The sequence below is a fragment of the Eucyclogobius newberryi genome, unplaced genomic scaffold (assembly GCF_026437365.1).
Source record: "Eucyclogobius newberryi isolate DKJ021-1_F unplaced genomic scaffold, fEucNew1.0.hap1 SCAF_2, whole genome shotgun sequence".
Taxonomy (NCBI): domain Eukaryota; kingdom Metazoa; phylum Chordata; class Actinopteri; order Gobiiformes; family Gobiidae; genus Eucyclogobius; species Eucyclogobius newberryi.
The window spans coordinates 16,670,024-16,688,092 of NW_027315834.1; the positions used below are offsets into that span (position 1 = coordinate 16,670,024).

The following is an 18,069-nucleotide window of genomic DNA, read 5'->3' on the forward strand; positions in this document are numbered from 1 at the left end:
CAACTAGGGCTGGGCGATATGGGAAATAAAATAAAATAAAATAAAATAAATAATATTACTATTCTCATAATGATCTATCTTAGTAGAAATATATTTTAAGATAAGATAAGATAATCCTTTATTGTCCCACATGGGGAAATGTCATTGGTGCAACGCAGGTAGATACAGAGGTAGATACAGAAGAAAAGAACAGATCACTTATAGGAAGTCTGAAAACCACTTTCAGTAGAAGATCTCCTATAAACAAAAACTCCCTTAGACAAATAAACAAATACATAAATACCATTGCATGTGATCACGACAGTAATTGCACATGAATATGTGTCACGACGGCACATAAATTGCACATGAATTTCACAGTAATTGCACATATGACGGAATTGCACATCAGTATTAGGTTAGGTCAGTATTGCGAGTGTTCAGGACTAACAGTGTTTGTTATAAAGTCTGACAGCAGCAGGAAGGAAAGACCTACGAAACCTCTCCTTCACACAGCGAGAGTGGATCAGTCTCACTGAAGCTGCTCTCCAGAGCGGACTTTTAGTAATGATAAGATTTAGTAATGATTTCATAAATATACAAACTTTTAATCTGCCATTTAACACAAACAATATTAACATTTGTTACTCCAAAGTCTGCTCAAAAACAGCATCTCATGTCCCATCTCCTGTCTCAGCTCCTGTCTCAGCTCCTGTCTCAGCTCCTGTCTCAGCTCCTGTCTCAGCTCCTGTCTCATCTCCTGTCTCAGCTCCTGTCTCATCTCCTGTCTCATCTCCTGTCTCATCTCCTGTCCCATCTCCTGTCCCATCTCCTGTCCCATCTCCTGTCTCATCTCCTGTCTCATCTCCTGTCCCATCTCCTGTCCCATCTCCTGTCTCATCTCCTGTCTCATCTCCTGTCCCATCTCCTGTCTCATCTCCTGTCTCATCTCCTGTCTCATCTCCTGTCTCAGCTCCTGTCTCAGCTCCTGTCTCATCTCCTGTCTCAGCTCCTGTCCCATCTCCTGTCCCATCTCCTGTCCCATCTCCTGTCCCATCTCCTGTCTCAGCTCCTGTCTCAGCTCCTGTCTCAGCTCCTGTCTCAGCTCCTGTCTCATCTCCTGTCTCAGCTCCTGTCCCATCTCCTGTCCCATCTCCTGTCCCATCTCCTGTCCCATCTCCTGTCTCATCTCCTGTCTCATCTCCTGTCTCAGCTCCTGTCTCAGCTCCTGTCTCATCTCCTGTCTCAGCTCCTGTCTCAGCTCCTGTCTCAGCTCCTGTCCCATCTCCTGTCCCATCTCCTGTCCCATCTCCTGTCCCATCTCCTGTCTCATCTCCTGTCTCAGCTCCTGTCTGTTTGCTCTGATTGACCAGAGCTCAGAATTTTTTCTGGGAATTTGTAAAAGAGTATTGTAGAGGCAGGACTTTGTGACAAAAATGAGATGGCTGCATGCTGCCTGCATGTAATAATACATTAAAATGTAATGTAAATTAAGCTGAAAGTATGGGACATAAACTGCTCTTTGATTGGCTTTGCTTTTGTGGTCCACCCCAATTTAATTTCACCATCTGAAAAAAGTTCTTCTAAAACTGTACAGTTAATTCATGTGGATATTTAACAATGTGCCAAGTGTTTGTGAGAGCTAGGAACGAGTTAGACAGATTTGAAAATCGGGTACAACAGTTTTCATATGTTCAGTGGTTATTATCTTCACTTGGCCTATGTTCCAATTTAGAAATAATAAACATTACTACAGCTACAATAATAGGTCTTAAAGGTGCACTGGGTTAGTCGTGACATTTTTCTAGTGGAAATTTCCAGATGATCCACTCAGTGAGGCTTCAAACAAGCAAGAGACACCAATAGGCCAATTTATTGTAATTTACAGAATGTATATATATTTTTTCTAGGAATTGTTAGGAATTTTTAACGCCAGTAGGTTTTATTAGACAGTGTAGCGTGAAATAGGGATGAGAGAGGGAAGGACATTGCAGCAAACTCACGCTGCTGTGGGTTGTTCACACTCGACCAGAGTGGCACGAAATTAATCTCATTTCAATTACAATTGATTATTGATTAATAAGCCCTATGTTTAGACCTTGTGAATAATGGGAAGTTACTGGGTTGATCCATATGAAACAAAAAATGGTTCAAGGTTCAGTCAATGCACCTGTCAACACATAAAACTAGGATTAAATGTGTCAAAATGTGTTTTTTCACTCAGAATTGTGGACACTGTAGATTATAGTGGTTACAGTTGGTGTCAAAAAATGTAACTTTTTGGGTGGTTTTCATTCGCACATAGGCACACACAGGGTTAGTTATAGGCCTTTGCACCCTGAAATAATGGCCATAAATGAACAGTAGGGCTGTCTTTTTAGCAGTGTTTTGTGGAGGCAGAACGGAAAAAGGAAAGCTCTCTCATGGGGGTCAACAGCGCCAAAATGACTCCATCTTGTGTCCTTTCTCTCTCTGTGACACACTGACAGAGAACCTCCACAAACGACTAAATGGCACTATAGTCATCAAAGCACATTTTCCTTTTTGGAAGGCTTTATGTTTACAATGTGTTGGGAGGCTGATTTTTTCTTTTCTTTTTTTAAATAACAATTGGGCTATGAAATTCAATTGGAACCCTAAAGAGAATACATATGATAATTTCACCACTGAACTGATTCTTTTCAACAGGTTTCTATAATTTTCTACCTAATCAAATTGTTAGGTAGTTGTGTCAAACGTTACAATACACTAAACACTACTTTTAGTCCTGTTTTGTAAAGACGAACAATTGTATTTGGTCCAGTATCATCCATTTCCAGGTTCCTGTAATGTATTTGATAAGGGCAGAGCATGAGCAGCAGCAGTAACTGTGATCTCCACAGGCCGGTTGTGTTCCCTCAGAAGCTGCTTCCGCCGCTGCCGCCGCCGCTGCCGCCGCCGCTGCCGCCGCCGCTGCTGCTGCTGCTGGTGGGGCTTTATTGGCCGCTGATCCCCGCTGGCCCACTACACTCTTTTTCTATGCCAGCTTTCAGGTTGCCCCTCCAAATATGATTCAAAGGAAAGGAAAGGATACCAATTTTGATATAAAAAAAAGAATTTGGGCAGCATATCATCTACATGATAAAAATTTATTGATGTGGTGATTTAGAATACATTGTAAATCAATTGTAATATAACTACAATTACAGAAACATATGGCGTAAATATATATATATATATGTTTTGGCCCGTAGGCTTTTATTAGATAGGACAGCGTGAAACGGAGAGGAGAGAGAGGAGAGGCAGGAAACTGTCAGAGCCGGGATTTAAACTCGCAACACTGCATCCGGCTGCACACAGAGCCTGGCATGTGTGCTGCCGCCTTAACCACTCGACCACCGGGCAGCACGTGGTGTGATATTCCAATAAGAAGTATACGATGGTATTTTGCCATAGTCGTTTAGCATTTATGTGTCTCTACCATTTAGACAAGGGTATTTTCATAAGCATGTCACGGAGTTATGTGACACCCAATCTCTTTTAAACACTTGTGATGATAAACCTTGAGCAGTGAGTGAAGTGCCGTCTTCTCCTCTGCACTCTGTAGTGCTTTTGTTTTGTCATTCGGTGGCATGGCAACATTCTGCTGATCTGAGCAGCTTTTCCTGGAACCTTGGGGATATTGGATCTTTGCACATCTGCAGTAGGTGCATTCAGAGCAACAAGAGGGAGGCTTCATTTCCAAATCACCTGCACAGTTTCCTCCTCAGCGTCCTGCTCTTCCTCCTAAATCTCCCACAGGCATCAGCAAATGGATCAAATTACACCTCATTACTGTCGCCAGATTACTGTTATTTATGCAGCCACTGAACCATTGGGACAGAGGGATCATAGATACACAGGCGTCTTCATTTTTAACCCACTATGCCTTTTGAAAACCTGACTGTATACAAATGTTTGCCTGCTGTTTAAGATCATCCATACTGCTCCGCTAAAAAAGTTTATTTCTCTGAGTTCTGAAACAACATCTTGAGCCACTGGATCAATGTGTGGGGCAAGTGCAGGATCCTTAAACGCCGGAAAACATTTGGCAAATCAGCTTTTTCCTCTGTGGCTGTCCATCAGTGGAATACGTTCCCAACTGAGCGGATCAAACTATCACACATTTTTGCACCTGGGAAAAAACATGGCTAAATTCAAAGCAAACTTGCTCCTATAATGTGTTTGTGTTTGTGAGCTCTGGAGGGGACTGAATGATCATCTTCTTCTTCTTTGGTGTTTTATGGCGGTTGGTATCCAAGTGTTACATTACCGCCCCATACTGTAGTTGTTGTCTTAGACTTTATTCTTTAGACTTTATTCTTTAGACCTCGAGGCCCGAGGCCCCTGCCTCCTTGACCCCTCTGGAGAACAGTGAATAGATTGTTGGTTGAGAACAACTAATGTTCCAGAAGACTGGCTGTGAATGATGTCATAGAACTTTGATGTCTGGTGATAGTAGTACCATTTCTGGAAGTTTTTTTTTTTTTTTTTATCAGCCTGCCCAAATTAGCACTTAAAGGCGCAATGGGCGATTTGAGAACGCAGGCGGAAGTGCGCATGCGCACTCCCCCGTGCGGACTGATACAACACACACGTGCGTTTGTTTATTAGCGCGACGGATCGCATCGCATCTCTTGTCTCCCGTAGATTTATGTCTTCTTCTGCGTCAGTTCGAACTGTCTTTCTCCGTCTTAATTTTGCCCCGTACACTGAGGGAACTATATTATGATAGATCAATGCGCTTCGACACGCGGAAATGTGGGACGAGCCGCACGAGGCTGCAGGTGAGCGGTAGGTGCGTTTTTATGATTGATACGTGGCAGGACTAATCGGCAGTCCACGCCACGAGGAAATAAGACTTAGATTTGGGCCCAAAAAATTGTCCATTCAACCTTTAAGCTGCTGAGTCTTCTTAAATAAATGAACTAAACGAAACTAAATGTATTTTATGAATAAAAGCATTGGTGATGGAATATTGCGTCTTAAATGTACATTTCATATTAATGTTGCTTTATGTGTTTTAGGTCATGAGTGCCTCTAGGAGAGATCCAGTGGATTATAAACTCACCTGTCCAAAGCCCTGCCTCGTCTGGGCCCACCCTGGTACCCCACCTCCAGCATCACACCATGAGTGAGTAACTAAAGGGCAATTACAATGCCTTTTGTTTAATGTATTACTGTTCAGTCAAGTTATGCCTTTCGTTAGTATAAGTTCAGTATTCCTGACCAAACCCTGCTCTGAGGATGGGTCGAATGCAGAAGACAAATTTCACTGCGGGGACAATAAGGTGGACCTTATGTTGTGTGGTCAATGGATGTGGAGAAGGAGGTTTTAAATGATCCTTCAATGTGAGATCAACATGATTTGTTAATATTTACATATTTTGTTCAAGGCAGTTGCAAGTCTGTGTAGTGTAGTAGCGGAATTGTAGCTGGCTCTAGTCCTCTCCTCAGAGGTACAAACGTATGCAACGCCAGAGCGGACATGTGCAATGATCTCCTGTACCTCATCAGTCATCAATCCCAGTGTGTGAGGGCACAGTGTTCAGCACGTGTGCGTCGGTTTGTACCGCTGTGGCAGCAGAGCGGGCTGTAATGGCACTGCATCACACGTGGACAATGTATGAGTCATCAGGAGGACACTGTATACTCCTCATATTGTACTGTGTATGAGACACGCCAGCAGCAGCAGACAGGCTGGACATGGACCTTTATTGTGTAAAACACTGACGATTGTTACTTCAGCTGCACATTGTTATTCATATTGATTTTTAGCACTTTTACAGTTTTGTACCATTGTTTGGGCAAATATGTGGCCCCTCTGACTGCCCATGGGTAGAGAGTAGATACCCTACTATTGCTTGTGAGGCCCTTCCCCCACCCAGTCTCCAAGATGGGGCCCCAAACTGGCATCTAGGTGACGTGCCGACATGCTGTGCACTGTAGTTATGTAATAGATAATAAACCCAAATGATTAGTTCTGCCATCATAAAACTGACTTCTATTTGCATAGCTTCAACAGAAAAAACAACATGTTTTATTTCTTCTTCTTCTTGGCATGTCTTTGATATGAGGCCTCCATTGTGACAAGTCTGCCCTTATTTTCTTTTTGCTTTTAGCTCAGTTCATTTCACTGATAAGAACTGAATGGGAGCCAGCATTTCCTGCTGTCTGGGCAGCGGTATTAACTCTTGGAGTGCAGACTGTACTTGGAATGTGTGAGAGCTGCAGAGCTGTGTACTAGAGTCCCGCTCTGGGTTACCGGGGCAACGCAGCATGTGAGGCCTTTACTGAAAGGTGATTGGATTAAATGAGCTCTGGCCCGAGCCTCTGCTGAAGGTTTAACCCTGTTTTTTCCTTCGTGTACGTGACCACCTGTTCATTGTTTGTGTGTGTGTGTTTGTGTGTGTGTGTGTGTGTGTGTGTTTGTTTGTTTGTTTGTTTGTTTGTTTGTTTGTTTTGTGTGTGCAGTGTACATGGTACATGCATAATCCCAATGAGTGATGAAGATGGAGCAAAATGTGTGAAGAGCAGGAAAACTTTTGTAGCATGTTGTTCTTCTAATGAAGCCCTAAGGTTCTTTGTCAACTTAACTACTCCACTAAGTCTGAGATTGAGTCATTTGGATGATAAAACTGGATCGGCAGAGCATTGGGCAAACCAGTGGTGTACCCTCTAACATATGGAGCTTTTTCTCCGTGGGGAAACTGTTGTTGGAGCTGCTGGACCCTGGCTCCAGGGTGTGGTGCTGATAATTACTCTTCTTCAAAGCCTGTTCTGCTGGACTCTACACTATCTTCTGTGTGTTTACCTCAACTGATCCCACAGGGTCCAGATCCACCTCCAACACAGGCGCATTCACACACACTGTTGAAGTTGAGCAGCTTCCAGGTGTAAACATCCTCAAACCTTCCTACGCCGGGCAGAAAGTAAGACTTCGTTGTATCTGACTGTGATTATTGTGCTAAATGAGACACAGTCGTGACATTATGGTGAAATTAAACTTGAGCAAATGACTAAACATTTTTGTTAATCCAGTATTATTTGTTTTTCTTGTAATTGTTGTGACGATTACACCTCTAGAGTGAAGGAGGCACTTGCTTTAGTGTGAAATAACTGAGTGATCACAGAGCAGTCTTCTATTGACTGAATGATGACGCTACATGGATTGGTATGTTTGTTCAGAAGTAGCCTAGTTTCTGCTTGTTGTTGGCAAACAGGTCAGACCACTTTGCACGCTTCATTTACCTACTACACATCCATCCTCAAACATGCTGTGAATTTCAACATGAATAGATTTGGGACTGGGATAAGTCTGTATTGTACCTCTCCTGCTGATGTTGCTCACTATCTGTGTCTAATCTTTATTGAATCTGCTGCTGAAGTGAGACTCCTGTTGAAGAGACCTTTGAGTATCACACCGCCAAGGCATGATTATCACTGTTTTTCACTGCAGGCACAAAACACTCATCAAATTCCCCAAACACTACGCTGTGTTCCTGTTACTCCGGCCTGCTCGGCCCACTGCGCCTTGTAATTTACTGACACAGCGAAAGCAACATAAACAAAATCGTCAATGTATTATCACCTTTCCTGCAGACATTGTGGAATTTAATTGTTTGGTTGTGTTGATAGTCAAAGGTGGCAAACATGGTTTCTAGTGTATTTTAAAATGTCATTGTATGTATATGGATATCGGAGAATGTTCTAAATGATCACGTTTCAAGTAACTGTGATGCAAGCGTTATTGTTGTGTCAAGCTTCTTGTCCCGCCTGCTGTTTTCACATTAAAGGGGCTGTAACGCAAAATGTACTCTCCTGAGCTTTTAAGCACATTATAATGTTAATTCTCGTCAAAAACATCTGTCTTGTTTGCTTAATTCCAGCATGCATGTTTTCTCCGTCTCTGTTTTCTCTCTTTGCGCCTATTATTATCTAAGAAAGCCGTGGATCATTATGTTTTGTTTTGGACATCTTAAATCACGATACGACTTTATAAAAACACAACTCCGCTTACGTCCAGTTGAAAACCACGACACTGTTTTTTCTGCTGCTCCTTTATGTGCGTCACCGTAAACGACTATGGAGCGCCACAGTTCCCAATAGCGAGCAGCTGTTTAAATTGTTTAATTTGTGCCAAAATGGCCACACAACACTGCCTAATCCTATTTATGTCAACGCTCAAGAAAATAAAATTGTAGAAAGTAGTAAGTAAAGAGCAGTGGACGTGTATCAGTGTATATTTGAGGGGGTTAATGAGAAAGGGAAACGATTTGGTTAAAACCTCCTAAAATTGATTTTGCAGAATAGTTCTCATTTGCTCAAGCCTATCGCCATCTTCAGGCACTTTTTGTACATTCCATAGAGGGAGGGGCTGAAGATATTGTCTGTCACCAGTACACAATTATTTTAAGTTGTACTAAAGGTTATGGTGTACATGCAATTTAAAAATAAATATATGCATTTAATTGTTGGAACGTTTGTTGGCATGTTATTATTATTTCAATTGTGTGTTATTTACGTTAACATAAATTACCATCACAATCGAATGTTACTGTAATTCATTGTGAAAAGAGAATGCATATCATTCTGAACTGGCAATGACTTAATGTAGGTTCATAAAGTGAATCCCGGCTCTCTATTTCCTGGCCTCTGCTCATTGTAGTGGTGGTGAGTGATGTTGTGTGGTCGTGTGTAGAGACACTACAGCGGTGCGTTTGCATGTTTTGAATTATAGCAGTGGGTGTGGAGGAGCCGCGGGGGGCGGGAGCTTTACAGGAAGGAAGCCTTGTTGGAATATGATTACATCTGTGTGTTAAAGGGAAGGGCAGCAGGAGGAAATGGAGCCACAGACCTTGTCCTGGGGGCATCGTAGCATGAGTTAACGCACACGCACACATACATACACGCACACACAGGCACGCACACACACACTATGCTGGGGGGACGGGCATGGCGCCACACTTTACCTACTGTACAGGGAGCGAGAGATTGCACAAGACCTTCATTTCTCTGTTTGTGAGGAATGTGCTCTGTTGTGTTATCACAATTAGCACAGTGCTAAATTTCAGCAGAAATGTTGAATAAAATGAGCTTATAATCAAATGGAGTGGTATTTACGCACTAGAGTGTAGATCTAAAGCTTTTTCCTAACAGTAAATGTCATGATGTGTTGCTGGCCTGCACACCACAGAGTGATGCTGAAGCGCAGGAGCTGAGCTGGTGCTCTGATAAGCCGCGGTTTCTTGTGCTGGATGATGGATGTTGGGGTAAACAAGTGTCCAGACTCTCTCTCCCTGATCCAGGGTCAGAGGGTGGAGGGGCTTGAACTGTTCCTGCGACAAACGTCTCTGAGCCTGTCAGCCATGATGAACGGCACTCACCTTATCGACCAATGTCACACAGGATAGATCTGATAGACTGTGTGACGAATGTGTTTGTGTGGGAGTTCATGAAGCATGCAGTGGATAGACCCCCAATACTCGGCAGGCTCTGTACAATTGGACGAGCAGGCGTTTGTAACATGTTTGTCTTGGAGTGGCACATGATTCTTTATATTTTAGCCCTGTCTAAGCTTTAGCTGTACTCATGTTCCACCTGTGAGCACTGTGCCACATGCAGGCTCCTCCCCTCAGAGGTCCTGGGAGAGGTTAAGTGTTCTAATCTGTGTCTTTGGTGGGATAGAAAACTGTTTGTCTTTTGATTTTAGAGATGCCAAATGATTCCATGTTCTGGTTCTTGTTTTAGCTTTTTTTTTTCAGTCCAACTCAGTTTATTTGTACTCATAGATTTTGAAAATGCATAATGTGATCACTGTGACACAATTGTTGTTTAAATCAACCCAAACCATAAGTCTGATTCCTGCTGTGATACTGATAAACACTGCAAGACTTTGATTTAAAAAATGATGCTAAACAGGAAGTGTCCATTTTAGTTGTAGTAATGCTGAATATAAAAATGCTCTTCACTTTTGTTGTCCTCAGCGAGATGGACAGTTTGAGTCTCGAGATGGTTCATTATTCTCAGGGCCGCCACATACACTAAATGAAAAACCAAGATATAACCAGTCTGCTCTGCATGCTCGAGAAGGGTGATGGAGTGTATTACAAGCTGTCATGCGCCCAGTATGAAGTGCTGTTGTTTGTCCGCATGTCTCATTGGGATTCAGCAGCAGGACCCCTGAACGCCAGAGTGCACTGGAGCACAACAGGGAGCATTAATCAATGTGCCAAGCAATCAGCACTAGGCTAATTCAATCATCTCTCCAACACAATACAGCCATTAGGACATCAGAGGGGAGCGTGTTCTCAGGGGGCTCACGTCTCTATGATCTGTGTGGCTTCTCCTCTGCCAGCCAATACTGACCCAAGCAGCAGATCATGGAGACTCAACAGTCCACTTCACCTTGTGGGTTCTGGAAGTAAAATCTGCATTGAAAATAATAATCATATTAAGAGAGCTTAAGATGTTTTTGTTTAGTTAGTTAGTTAGTTAGTTAGTTTGATTGAAAAAAAGCATTTAGTATGTCTGATGAATAATATCTGTGTTTGCTGTAACCCGACCAACCCGGTATGAGTCTTTCCTAAACCGCTGCGTCGAATATTTTTATCTTTCATCTCAAAGGACTGATGGCGCACTGCGCAAAGCATGTGCGTCTTCATATTTGGTCTTCCACATACGTCTGTAACAAAACAGAACGCGCATAAGTGTCGTTATATTGCCTTATACAAGTTGTTTTGTTTCTGTCGGCGCCACTGATGTCTCCATAGTACATGTCACGCTCTCACGAAATCACGGTGTGACTTGATTTAAATTTGACTTACGCAATGCATTCTGGGATTGAAACACGCCCAGCAGCGTCATCACAACAAACATGGCGGCGCCCGTGTCACCCGCATGTTACCCCGCTCGCCTTCACTACCAAAATAAAGGATAGCGGCGTACAAAAGGTCGATTGAAATATCTTAAAATCGTGAGATTTAGTCTCCCGATCGGGTTGATCGAGACGTTTTCCGTCATTGACTGTTGTAGCCTGACCCCTGGCGGTCACTCCGAGTCCAAAAATGGAGAAATTTTGATCTTTTTTTTTGCCTTCAAAGTAAAAAAAAATAAGAATTTGCCTACCGTCCGACCCACTTGAAAAATGTTGGCTCGGATTACAGCAAACAGACAATTTATTTGGGGTAGCCTGAGCAACTGTTTTTGGCCTGAATAGGGATGCCATGAACCTTGATGGATGTTATTTATATATAGATATTAGATATACTATAGCCCTCCACTCATTCAGCATGTTCTCAATACACCTAAACTGCCTGTAGGCTTCTATAAACCCCCAAAAGAACCAGCTGAAATAATTTCACGTGATATTATTTCTGGCAACATACTGCATAGAATTCAAATGTCAAAATCACAAAATCATCCATTATTCGCCTGTGAAATACCACACACATTCTGTATTCCCAGTTAAACATCACCAATAACAAAGAACGTTCAGAAGATGCAGAATCAAATAAGATTAATTTTAATGACTTTACTTTTTTATGTTAATTTTGAGATTTTACTGCCTCTGCTTATCAAACCCATGGCATCTGGAAATCTATACGTTTCCAGGGACGGGTGCGCTTTCACAATGTTTCTGCAATGTGGTTTGGAGCATAGCAACAGCTGCACAAAACTATTTTATACACATTAATTGGAAGTCTCAGCACAATACTAATGCGTTCCAAATGCAAACAAGACAAGGACAAGACAAAGAAATATGTGAATTCAACTGTAATTTTGTGTACATGATAGTAAGCCTATTTTTAATTATTTTTATATTATATAACCTATTATTATCATAGCGGATTTAAATAGTTTTTCTTTATGACTTTTTATATAGGTTGTTTTATCATTGTTAATTGTTTTATGTTGCACCGTATCACAAGCAAGTTCCTATGTTTGTGTATTATTTTCATTGACAAAGGCAAAAAACCTTTTCTGATTCTGACATGTAATTATAGTTTATGGCTGAGGAAACCAAGCAGAGAAACATGTGGTTTGTGCAATTGGAACACGTAATTATCTGTGACTCATTTTATAATACTTTATCTGAGAGTATTTTCTATAAAACATGATTAAAGGCTGTGGTACAGTTGTTTGAACACTGCACTGTCCTTGAGTGCAGACATCAGGCTGTAAGTCGATGAATACACGACTTTTCAAATGTTGAGTGTTGAATGTAGTCATTTGTCCTGGCGGTTTATGGTCACTCTGGGATTTTCCAGGTCAGTGTGCTGGACCAGTCTTCAGGCCACTGTCAACATGAAGGTGGAAAACCCTTAGGTTTTCTGGGAAATTACAGAAAATTGAAGTATAGGCTTGGAAGAATTAGTTATTAGCCCATACTGAACAGTCAACATAGATAATTTGTAGTTGGGATCTACATTTACATTAACGTATTATCTGGACTATAAGTCGCTTTTTTGGGGGACATTTATTTGATAAAATCCAAGAACAAGAACAGACATTTCATCTTGGAATACAATTTAAAATAATAACAGATTAGAGAACATGGTGAATAGGTGTACGTATGCTAACGTAACACCTTCAGCTATATGACGCATAGACAACATTAAGTATCTGGTATGTAAACGTAACATATTATATATATAACAGTTATTCAGATAACTATAGCGTAAAGAACATGCTAACAAGTTTACCAAAGCATCAGTATTACCCCAAATCACTTAATCCATCGAATTCTTCTTCCTCGGTCGTCAGAGTGAAAATAATCAACATGTGACATGCGGTTGCCAGTGTGAAAATAACAAATAATATCACATATAAGTCGATCTGGAGTATAAGTTGCACCCCGGCCAAAACTATGAAAAAAAGGTGCGATTTATAGTCTGGAAAATACGGTATTTATACATTTTTCAAGGACTTTTTGGCCCATAGGCTTTATCAGGCAGTATAAAGTCATATAGCATACAATCTGAATGGAACTTGGTAAGGTCATTGCAGCAAAGTGTCTAGAGCCGGATTTGAACTAGACCAGTCTTGTCCTACTCTACATGCAGCTGAGACACTAGTAATTTACCATTAGCACAAAAATGTAATAAAAATGGAGCTCATACATAAAACCACACTTTTGGAAACCATAAATGAGCAATATATCATTAACTTTATTTTCTCTCTGTGGCGTAAATTAACACATGGAAGCTTCAGTAGTTTTTACTTTAATTCAAACACAGCCAATCAAAAAACAACACGAAGAAAAGACAGTAGTTTTTCATCTCCGCTGATCTAAAACGAGTGGGTTCATGTTCAAACATATGTCCTGTCTGTCCTTTGTCTGCTCCGAGTGTGATCGAACTGCACAGTTACATGCAGCATCGATGCAACTAGATACAGACTTCTTTGCATGTGTTTATTGGGATGTTGTTCCCGGGTTTACATGTACTTTGAAAAATGTGTTTTGGATTGGGCCCGTGTATCTGGTTTTCCTGGTGTGCATGTAAACATTAGGCATGGGTTTGAATCACTTTTGAATCTTACTGGTGAGTCCCAGTGCAAATAAGTTTTGTTGTTTTCAATTATAACCCAGCAGCATAGGATAGGTACCACTCCGGTAATGATATTATAAACCCGTTATCCAATACTCTGTAGAGAGAGAAAGCTAATTTAGATGTTTGTGTTTTTGTTTTCCATCCCGTAAAAGATAATGATCATTCCAATGCAAGGAAGTTATGTTGTCCTTATTTGGTGCTCTCTGGCTCATGTATAATGAGATTGTGATTTATTAATTCAATTGGACATTGTGGGTTTGAGAAGCCTCCCTTCTCTTTGACTCTTTATTGCATTACCAAAGATTTAGCGGGAGTGACAATGACTGACAGTGTTTTAAGTACGAGAGGGCGTTGTCGATGCCTGCAGCTTTCATTTAGTCCTTCACATTCAAATGTCAATGAGTTACTGCAAGAGCAGAGTGACCAGACCAAAGTGAGGGAGGCGAGCGAGAGCCGAGGAAGCGCCAGAGGAGAGAAAGACAAGATGCTGTAGTGCAAGAGCTTATTAATTTGAATTTGAGGATGTGATGAGGGGAGCGCGAGGGGGGCGAGGTGGTCTGTGGACGTGGAGACCGAGGGCTGCTGACACACAGATGAATGAAGGAGAGGAGGAAGAGCGGAGAGAGAGGCAGAGTAAAAAAGAGTCCAGCTGAGCGGCACAATACTCGCATCACAGAGGGAGGCAACAGACATTTTCAGACCACTTTGAGCAGCTTCTTCAGATAAATTGAGCTTTATTGCGGACAACACTGGAAGTCTTTTACAATGTGCTGCTGCTTCCTCCGAATCGCCACATCATCATTCCCACCGGCAAACTAAACTACCACGGGAAAGGATGCAAAGTTTGCAACAATTTGAAAGGATGAAACGCAATCTGTAATAGTTGGAGCAAGATTTTCAAGGATGGGAGCCTTGTTTTGGACTGCACCTTTTGGAGTCGCTTTGGAGATTTGCGCTCAGGACTTCTTCCGATCCCTGGCGACATGATTGGCGATGTGAGGTGTAGTTCGGTGAAAGTGCCCGGGCGGATGGTGGTTGCTGAGGGGAGAAGGGCAGGAGTGAGGTACCCCTGCCCAGTGCTGCCCCCTGCCTAAAGTGAGTATGCAGGTTCTTCAGATCGTCAGAGAGCTGGTGTCACCGTCCAGACGCAGAGCTGCTGCCAGGTTTAGAGGTGTGTGAATTTTCAGTCCCTATTATTATATGTCAACATTTTTTATCATTTACTCTAAATACCACATTTGAAAGTGTCTCGATTGTGAGTTCTGACTAATTAAACGTGTCAAATTTGTTGTATGCAACAGAGAATATATTTATTATTAAGTTTTTTACTCCAGTCAATGGACTCTTAGTGTAATTTAACCTTAACTGTTAATTCGCTTTTTTGGTTTTGGTTCTTTGTTACAGTTTAAAATTTGACCCATGTTTATTTATTAATGACGGCGATACTGCATTGCCTCTTAGACTATACATACAACATGTTCTTTCTTATTTGCACCTACAAAGTTGTCCATTAGTCATTGTTGCTCAAACCCATCCATGTGTGTGTCCGTGTACATTTCCTGCAGCTGTGTTTCAAGAACAAGTGCTGTGGATAATAAAGCATGGAGCCCTTGGTAATGGAACACTACATGACCCCTGTGTGCTCTGCTTTCTGATTGGATGAGCCTGTATGTGATACCTTCTTCACTAAGGAAACCAATGCCCTTTTATTGTGAAGGAGTCTGTAAACTTCACTTCAGTTAGTTAGCCAGGACCTCACAACCATATGCGAATTACAATCATTTAATGACGTGAGGTGGACGATGGTGATCCACAGCGGCTTGAACTGCAGACCGATGGCTGGGACGTGAGACCCAAGGTGGGGGATCCGTCTCGGTGATCTGCCCTGCCGGTTTCAGGAACCCCCCTTCTTGGAAGACCGGATGCTGAAAGAAAGCATATTACAAGGAGAGAGAACAGTCAAGTGGTGACTGGCGTTAGACTGGTATAAGAAGGCTTCTGGGTAATGGAGGTGGTCCGAAGAGGGCGGTGGAGGCGCGGTCCTGCTCATGAGCCTAAATTAACATATTAACTCAATTTTACCATAAAGTATTTTTATGTAAAAGGCATCAGCCGATCCAAATTAATTTCACTGCAAGGGTTAAGTACTAGATTCAGAGAAATGGTATTTATTGGCATTAGTTGCATTAACATTGATAACATAAGCTGACCTTTTGCCTTGTTCCTCATGATACGCATCCCAATACTTGGAACTTGACACGATATATGTTCTGATACATCCAGATCATCCAGATGATCCATGATCTTGATATTTTGAGCACAGCCCTAGAGACTACAGTGTCAAGAGTTTTTACACTATGCATTCAAGATGCTCCGTTTTAGATCAATTTCTTTTCTAAATAATAGACACAATTCTAAATGATGGACACAATTAGATCCATTTAAACGCCCATTTTGAAACACTTAGTAGTGGGCAAGGTCCCTTCTAATGATGGCACCAATCAATGTAGGTTAATGGCTGCTAAATAAAGGCACCGTCAGTGAAATGGCTTTGTTGCAGTTTAAACCTGGAGTCACTGCAGGGTGACATTAGTCAAGATTGAATCATGCCTTTAGTTAACAATCTCCTGGAACCCTTCAACACACAGGACCATGCATTCCCCATGCCTGGACGCAGTTTGGTTTAGATGTTGTACAGGATCCCAAAACGCCAGGGGCGAAAGTAGGTCTGTCATGATATATTATATAAATTGCCTCTGAAAATATCTTCATAAAGGATATTATTGAGCACGCTAGTTTATACTGCTAATGCAATAATTTCAGGTAATGTTTTCTACTTGGAAAAAAAGATCAGTGCAACAAAAAAGAACGTTTGAACTTTAATTTAATAAACTTTCACCAGGAGAACACTTCAAGTCAGTGTCCAGAAATCCACAGGGTCTCTTTTATAATTTTTATAATCTAAATTGTTATAATTTATATTTTAGTCTACACATAAAATAATGATGGTTTCAAAATGAATTGAAATATTGTGTTGCTTTTTTAAAGTTGAGTTGCGGTAGAACATAAAGCTTGTGCTTTTGTTCTGATCACCATCTCCTCACCTATAATTGAACCTTGTCATGTGATCTTTCCACCTTTACCACACTCAGAACACACATTAAGTCACGCGTGCGGAGCGGGCGGCACCGGAGCGACAGTCAAGTCCAACATTTGGTGTCAGAGGCTCAGGGCCAGACGGCGCTCGGCTCATGGCACAAATGGTGGTTCTCTGTTGCCTCGCTGTTGTGTCGCTGCCTTTGCTCCGTGTAAGCCACCACTCGAGTTTCTATACGTTATTGTGCATATATTTACCTCGATATAGTAATAAGTCATATTTAAGTCAATATAGTACTTATCATGTCAGGCCTTGGTGTAAGTTATTGGTAGAAGCTATAAGAGCGTAAAGGCTGTGGCACTCGCATGTCAAGATTTGAGGCATTTTATCTGCCGACTGCGATGATTCAGTCTTTATTTTTCTGTCTTTATCTTTGTTCATCAGTCAGGAACTTGTCGCTCAGCCTGGATCAATGCAACCTATTTTAAAGGAAGCCAGAGGACAGGAATGTAATCGTAGGACGTAGCACATTTTCATTTAGATTAAGGCTACGGTCACACTGCAGGTCAAGTCCGATTCTTTTGCCCATATGTGTTTTTTCAGGGCAGTGTGAGCATCTCACATTTTTCTAATCCAACCCAGGCCACTTTTGTATGTGGAAACAAATCCGATATGTATCCGTACTTTTAGAATGCGACTTCAGTCTGAACGCTTACGTCCCCAGATCCGACCAAAATGTCATCACTAGGCAACATTTCCGGGATAAACGTCACCATTCTGAGTCAAAGTGGAGAAAAATGGCAGATCAAGGAGCCGAAAACTGTCAGTGGAAGAAGGAAGAATTTAGTGAACTAATCAATGTACCGGGTGACAAGTCAATTCAGGCACAAATAGAGGGTTCTTACCGTAATCGGGTGGTATTTGAGGAGTTGGCCGAGTGAGGGATTAAGCGCTCTTGGCTGCAATGCCTGCGGAAATAAAAAGCCTTCATGCTAAATTTGAAAGAAACTAAGAAAGACATCAATAAACGCTGCATGACGTGGCTGGGCAACGCGGCCGAGTAACGTGCCTTTTTTACTTCCGGAAACACGCACCTCCTTCTGAATACTGTGGTCATCTCAAAGGAGCAATTTGGTGTAACGTGCAGTGCAATGATCAGCAATAGCAGTATTAGTGGAGATAATCTAGAATAGGCCGCGTTTACAGCTCCATTCGCTTGTGCTTTGCGTATAGAAGGATGCGCCCTCTTTGCAGCACCGTTGAGTTAGTGAAGCAGAGTGTTTTTTTTCTGGGATTTATAACGAGCCCAAAGCAAGAGCCGCCTGGTGCCAAACTGCTGTGCTTCTGTGGTCAGCACCATCGGCAGCTCACCGTCTCGCTGCATTATTCAGGAGCATGATTCTTCCTCACTCGCATATTCCA

General features: G+C 41.9%; 1 protein-coding gene across 2 annotated transcripts in view; it reads left to right on the forward strand.

Annotated features, from left to right (window-relative positions):
* usp6nl (USP6 N-terminal like) overlaps positions 1-18,069 on the forward strand; it is a 35,862-nt gene that overhangs the window by 1,428 nt on the left and 16,365 nt on the right. The window contains exon 2 of one of the 2 annotated variants that reach the window (XM_072453820.1): positions 5,025-5,131. In XM_072453820.1, coding sequence (XP_072309921.1) covers positions 5,128-5,131 — 4 coding nt within the window. In that variant the 5' untranslated portion in view covers positions 5,025-5,127. Of the gene's footprint in view, positions 1-5,024; positions 5,132-13,884; positions 14,722-18,069 lie in introns of those variants that run through there. The other variant, XM_072453817.1, reaches the window with a different exon arrangement.